Source organism: Galeopterus variegatus, unplaced genomic scaffold (assembly GCF_000696425.1).
Source record: "Galeopterus variegatus unplaced genomic scaffold, G_variegatus-3.0.2 Scaffold1656, whole genome shotgun sequence".
Classification (NCBI taxonomy): Eukaryota; Metazoa; Chordata; class Mammalia; order Dermoptera; family Cynocephalidae; genus Galeopterus; species Galeopterus variegatus.
In genome coordinates this window covers 74,361-80,926 of record NW_007727767.1, presented here as the reverse complement: position 1 = coordinate 80,926, position 6,566 = coordinate 74,361, and the positions used below count along the sequence as shown (strand labels likewise).

The window sequence follows — 6,566 nt, the reverse complement described above, 5'->3', positions numbered from 1 at the left end:
TGTGTTCAGGTCCCCCACTATTGTCGTAGTGTAGATGCTTCTGTCACTCTAGAATGGGCTTTGTAGAGAGAGGGCTTCTGTCACTCTAGAATGGGCTTCTTTTCTTTGGTCTCTGCTGGTGACTCTCCTTGTGTCAATGCACTCAAGTGGCTTGTGGGCCATCTGCCCAGTGGTTGTGGCATCTTGCTGCTTTTGCGGCAGCCGTGGTTATTGTGGTGGATGTGGTGAGCCACCCACGTGGAAGTGATGTTTTTGGCACGCTCCTTGCCTGATTGTGAGAGGAGGGGTTGGTTCCTGGCTCCATCTCTTTTTACATTCTAAGCTGTTGTTGCAGAGCAGTTGAGGGGAGAGGGGAAGGGGGAAGGAAATAGGGTGGGAGAAGGAAGAAGGGCAGGGGCATGGTTGAGGCCCAGGGCACCCCCCTCATTCCTGCAGGGGAGACCGGGGGACTTCCGGTGGTGGCATGGTCATTTCTGGGCTGAATGCAGATGTCAGGGGGGTGTGGCTGAAGCCCTCGGCCCGCACTGCCCCAATTCGGGAGCCTGAGGTGTTTCTTGTGGCAGCTCAATGGTCATTGCTGGGCTGGTTGCACATGTAGCGGGGGATGGCTGAGGCCCGAGGCTCCCCAGTTTGGGTGATATTTAAATGAGACATTAGAATTTAGGGTTGATGCTGGAATGAGTTAAGACTCTTGGGGCTGTTGGGGTGGAATGAATGTATTTTGTATGCAAGAAGACATGAATTTTGGGAGGCCAGGGGTGGAATGCTATGGACTGAATTGTGTCCCTCCAAAATTGATATGTTGAAGCCCTAACCCCCAATGTGACTGTATTTGGAGACAGGGCCATTAGTAGGTAGTTAAGGTTAAAAATGGTCATAAGGGTGGGACCCTCATCTGATAAGACTGTGGCCTTTTGAGAAGAGAAAGCTCTCTCTCTCTCTCCCCCCTCATCCCCCCTCCCACCGCCCACCACAGCAAGAAGGCCATCTGCAAGCCAGGAAGAAAGACCTCATCAGGAACCAAATTGGCTGGCACCCTGATCTTGAACTTCTCAGTCTCCAGAACTTTGAGAATAAATCTCTGTTGTTTAAGCCATCTTGTCCATGGTATTCTGTTATAGAAGCCTGAGCAAAGACAGGGAGGATGGTGGTGTGTCTGATGTCAGTCCCCTGAGACCTGTCTTGTTCCAAACATTCCTCAAATGTGCCCCAAACCTTTCCAGAGTGGGCAGTCATGTCTTGGCATTCAAAGTATCAGTAGGTGTTACCCCAACCCAATCTCCAGAAAGTGGAAATATTCCACTTGGTGCCACTCTGGAGTGTTTGTAAAACAAATCCTACAGAGTTGACTCTGTTTTTATTTGTTTTATTAGCATCAATATATACAAAGTGGAAAATGACTTAATTTCATTATTCTAGCTTAGAAAGTTTGTTTTGCATTTTATTCTGTTTGGCGATAAAAAGGAAATGAAAGTTTCCCTGGAGAAAGCCTACCTTTGGGGGCCCTAACAGCTCAATAATGTCTGAACTCAAATGACCCACCATGCCTAGTTGAAGACTTAGGAAGGTCATGCCCTGTGGATTTACCCCAAGGAAAGGTCACTTTTGTCTGAGGCTCATGGCTCAGTAAAGCTACCTGCATATTTGCCAAATGACATCCTTTTATACAACCATTCTGATTATGTAGCCACCTGGTTTCCTTCTGGGCTGCTTGGCAGTTTTCAAAGGTATCAGCCTGAGGTTCTATAGGCTCTCCAAGGAGTTAGCTTCAAAAGATCACAGTTAAAGGACAGCTATGGAACTAAGTAAAGATGGCCATCAGGTAGCAAACTGAATATTTATGTTAGCTAAATAATTCTACCAAAAAAAAAAAAAAAAGCTGAGCTTCAAGCTGAAGAGGGTTGTTGTATGCATTTTTAAAGCACAGGGTAGTAGCTGACAGATACAGCTTACATGAATTAGCATGTAATACACACTATCACATGCATTCTCCGAAGCTCAAAATCTCTGTAAACGTATTTCCCCACTGTTTTAAAAACAAAAAGTGGCTTGTAGGAAGGCTCCGTCTGTTCTCGAGTTTCTCAAGAGCGTATCCTGTTCAAAAATATTTAATCCCAATGTGTTTTAATATTGATCTTATAAAAACAGACATACATGAACTGAAATAAGATGCCTGGTACATTTTTGGCACTATTATTTTTTTTTTTTACCTTTACATATTACAAATACACATTCAGATATTTTAAAAAGAAAAATAGACACCAACCTGACTTTTCAACCACACTGTACATTGCCGGACTTGCATAATCCATCTCAAGGCTAAAACAAACTTCTAAAACACGGTTACAGGTACCGAACTACTAAGATGAAACTAAGACATTAATTTCCTGAAAAAAAAAAAAGAAAAATCAACACCTTTTCTATCCTTCCAATAGGCAATAAGAATACCTGGGCCATGGCCTGCCCAGTTTCAGGGAGCAGGGTTAGAATAAAGATTTTATATTTTGTCAGTCTTTACAAAAGGCAAACGTTTAGTTTTTACACAACCATAGTATGTTCTGAAATCAAATATCATTAATAGAGTTCTTCTTTCAAGATGACCCAGGCAGGGTTAGGGTTAGAGTAAGCATCAAATAGAAATAAAACCAAACATTTGTTGTCTTTCTCCAAGCATCATATTGTTCACTAATGGCCTGGAACCTTCCTCTCTGATTCTTTCATAAAATGGAGGTGGGCTCAGGTGTCTGGGAATAAGCCTTCTAGCTATTTCTTGCCGTGCACCACAAATGCAAGCCTTCAGGAGCACGTATGCAGGATTCTTGTCTGGCAGAAGGAAAATAATCCAGCCTCAGACCCCCAAGCTTGAGGTGCGAGCTCCTGGTGGGACGGGAGGATAAGTGTGCAAAAAGCCAACTTCCCTACCCTGCTCAAGACATTTCCAAAAGAACGACCCCCAAATAGGCTCTTAACCATTCTCCCTATGGCACGGTGGTCAGAAAGTTCTTTCTTTTTTGTTTGTTTGAAAACCAGCAGATTTAAAACAATTCCAAAGAGCATGAAAAGGGCACCAAGAGGGCTCCAAAAGCCACTGAGCCTGTGTAGCTGTCTGAGCCATCGGCCGTCACCACGTGGTCCCAGGGAGGTGACTCTGCCTCCCATGTACAATCCCTCCCACTCACCCTCACCTCTGCCTTTATACCTGTACAGTCATGAGTCATTTAACAATAGGGAAGCATCCTGGGAAATGTGTCATTAGGCAATTCTGTCATTGTGTGAACCTCACAGAGTATATACTTACTCCAACCTAGGCTGTACTTACTACACACCTAGGCTATATAGTACAGCTATTATAATCTTATGGGACCACCGTCATATATGTGATCCATGGTTGACCGAACGTCGTTATTTAGTGCATGACTGTATTTTAAAAAGAATCTTTCAAAGTACCACACACTCCTAGTCCCACTGGGTTGGGACAAAAGGACCCTGATAAAATACAAGGATACCCATATTATTAGATGTGGTGCTATGACTTCCTTTTTGACCTGAAATTCTTCCTCCTGTCCTCACTGATGTTCAGATTGGATGGTGCGGATTCTATTGTACGTTTTGCTGCGATTTTAAATCCCCTGCTCTTGTTCTTTGCACCTCCACTGTCAGCATTCAAAGCACCATCCGTCACCCAGACAGAGCTTCAGAGAATAAAAAAGTAGTTTCTTCTCATAGGACCCTCCCTCCCCCTGAAATACTGGATTGCAAGTATATTCTGAATTCTATTCTCTTTCAGAGAAACAGTGCACTAGAGTCTCTCCTATTTTGAGGGCTAAGACATTCCAGAACCCCAGGAGAAAAACAGAGCCTACCCGTGGATTCCAGATGGGACACCTCCTTCCTCCCAACACAAACCCTTATAACGATATGAGCAAAACTGCCCGTGGGTCCCGAGCCTAAGGATTTATTATCACAGCCTGAGGGTGGTCTGCTGAACAAGGTGATCAGTTCTGGCACTTGTAGCATAAATTACCTGCTCTTTCACCATTGAAGGAGTGTTGAAGAAAAGAACATTTTATTAACTCAATTCCCTTACCCAACATTCCCCCTCACCCAGTTCTTCATTGGAACTCTCAAATCTCTCATCTTCTCTGAAAAATTTCCTTTGTCATTTATCACCTCTTTAGAAAGAAAATATTTTCCTATTTTGTCAGCATCCAGGGAGGCCAGGGTGGTAAAAGACAATGATGTGATACCTTTGCTGCTTTCAGAAGGACCATGGAAAGGAGTGGATGTGGCAAGACCTTTTAGAAGCTGGTAAAATTGGAAGAGAGGACACAGAATTTATTTTGAAGCAGACCTCTAAAAATGGGCTTCAGTACCCATGCGAAATTCCAACCCAAGTTAATCCAACAAGAGATCCTTTCCAACCTAATCTTGGGACTTAGATTTTGTACTAAAAACGCCATGGGCATGGATCCTGAAGATGCATGCAATTTGAGGCAGCCTTAGCATAGCATTGCTGGTGGGAGAAGCCAATCTGGGGTGTGTGTGTGTGCGCGCGTGTGTGCGTGCATGTGTGTGTGTGTTGCTGTCTGCCATTTTGCAAATCTTCCACCTGCCTTCAGATATGAGGATGTCACATGAATTTGGCTGCAGCCACAATACATCAAACCACACCTATTTCAATTTTAAATATAATAAATACAGTGAAGAAAACAGTAAATCTTCAATAAAGAGTCTAAAGAAAAGACAGCTGACACTCTGGGGTTTCCATCAAATGCCACATGGCCTCTGGATGAATGTCTCGAGGAGGTTGTCGTTGAGTTCATATCCGTAAGTTCCCTTCTCAAGTGTAGCTCTCGTTAGATGGAAACCTCATACTCTCTGGTTTCCTGCGAGAGAAAATAACAGATCTGTTAACACCTGTGTGCTAGCATGATACACTGATGGTTCTAGTTCTTATACCTATGATGGTTAATTGGTTAACCTGTCTAGAATAAGGAATACCTAGAAACCTGTCAAAACATTACTTTTGGGTGCGTCTGTGAGTGTTTCCAGAGGAGATTATCATGACAGCTTGAGTGGACTGGGTGGGAAAAGATCCACCCTCAATATGGGTGGGCACCATCTGGTCTGCTGGAGGCCCAGAGAGAACAAAAACAGAGGAAAAGTGAATCTCTCTCTCTGTCCTCTAGAGCTGGGATACGCTCTTCTCTTCTGTTTGTGGACATCAGAACTCCAGGATCTTTGGCTTCTGGGTTCCAGGACTTACACCAGTGGCATCTCCAGCTCTCTAGACGTTGGCCTTGTACTGATAATGACAGCGTCAGCTTCCCTGGTTCTGAGGCTGCCGGATTTGGACTGAGCCATGCTTCTGGCATCCCAGAGTCTCCAGCTTGCAGATGGCCTACCACAGGACTTCTCAGCATTCATAATCACGTGAGTCAGTTTCCCTAATAAATCCCCTCTCATATATCTATAGCTATATCCTAATGGTTCTGTCTCTCTGGAGAACCCTGACTAATAGAACTCCTCCCTGTGTCTAGGCCCTTGGCCACGTTACACTCTGACCCTGTCTTGCTTTTGCCAATGGGTTATAAAAAAAAATGGCACACAGCAGGTGCTTAAAAAGTGCTTGTGTGCTTCTGCTTGTGTCCTGCCCTTCTGCCATCACCATGAGCAGGGCATGATGTCCCCACAGGAGGATGAAGGACACAGAAAGCCAGGCTGAGGCACCTAGTCAGCAATGAGCCAGGATGACCCTTCAGCTGAAACTAGCTTACTGCCCCACAGACTGATTAGCAAATTAATGTTTCTTACTCTAAGCCACTGAGTTTTGGGATTGTTTGTTACTCATCAGCATTATTATAGCTCTAGGTTATTGATATACTCTACTAATAAGTATTAATAAAGTCTATTCTCTAAAATGCTGTTTTTCACCAGCCTGACCTCTTCTCAGGATTTGGAAGTAAGTTCGATAGAATGCAAAGTAACATATGCCCTGTTCTTGGCAGTGCCCTTTAAAATGACTACAGCATTTTGGTAGCAACCAGTTTGATTTCTCCAATAGTGATGGAGTGTGCATAATGTATTCCAGGCCCCAGGGGCAAGGAGCAGGGAGATATAAGAAGTCATAGGCTCAGCCCTGGAAGTGGTCACTGTCACATGCATCAGTGGAAGTCTCCAGTTCCTGCTGGACCAACACAGGTATGCAACAATGTCTACGCTTCATGGTAGATGGGAGTGTGGTGGCAGACTCCAAGGGGGACCTCATGACTGCCACCTCCCGGCATTCATGCCCTTGTGTAGTCCCCTCCCCTTAAGGGTGGGGAGGACCTGTGAACTGCTTCTAACCAACAGAACGTGAAGGTGCCAGGATATCACTTCTGTGTTTATGGCACACAGGATTGTGACTTCCATCTTGTGACTCTCCCCCTGTCTTGCTGGCTTTGAAGAAGCAAGCATGGAAAGAAATTGAGGGTGACCTCTAGAGAACAGTCTTCAAGAAATTGAGGCCCTCAGTCCAACAGCCTGTAAGGAACTGAATGCTGTCAACAACTACATAAGTTTGG

General features: G+C 44.5%; 1 protein-coding gene and 1 long non-coding RNA gene across 7 annotated transcripts in view; one reads left to right on the top strand and one right to left on the bottom strand.

Annotated features, from left to right (window-relative positions):
• Window positions 1-1,350: 1,350 nt before the first annotated feature.
• The window catches only part of SEZ6L (seizure related 6 homolog (mouse)-like), a 77,854-nt gene continuing 72,638 nt past the window's right edge, over window positions 1,351-6,566 (bottom strand). For all 6 annotated transcript variants that reach the window (XM_008578278.1, XM_008578282.1, XM_008578277.1 and 3 more), the window contains exon 13: window positions 1,351-4,886. In XM_008578278.1, the coding sequence (XP_008576500.1) occupies window positions 4,857-4,886 (30 nt within the window). In that variant the 3' untranslated portion in view covers window positions 1,351-4,856. The remainder of the gene's footprint in view (window positions 4,887-6,566) is intronic.
• LOC103594980 lies at window positions 5,254-6,485 on the top strand. Its single transcript, XR_550900.1, has 3 exons — window positions 5,254-5,433; window positions 6,092-6,201; window positions 6,400-6,485. It is a non-coding gene; the product is annotated as an uncharacterized LOC103594980 (long non-coding RNA).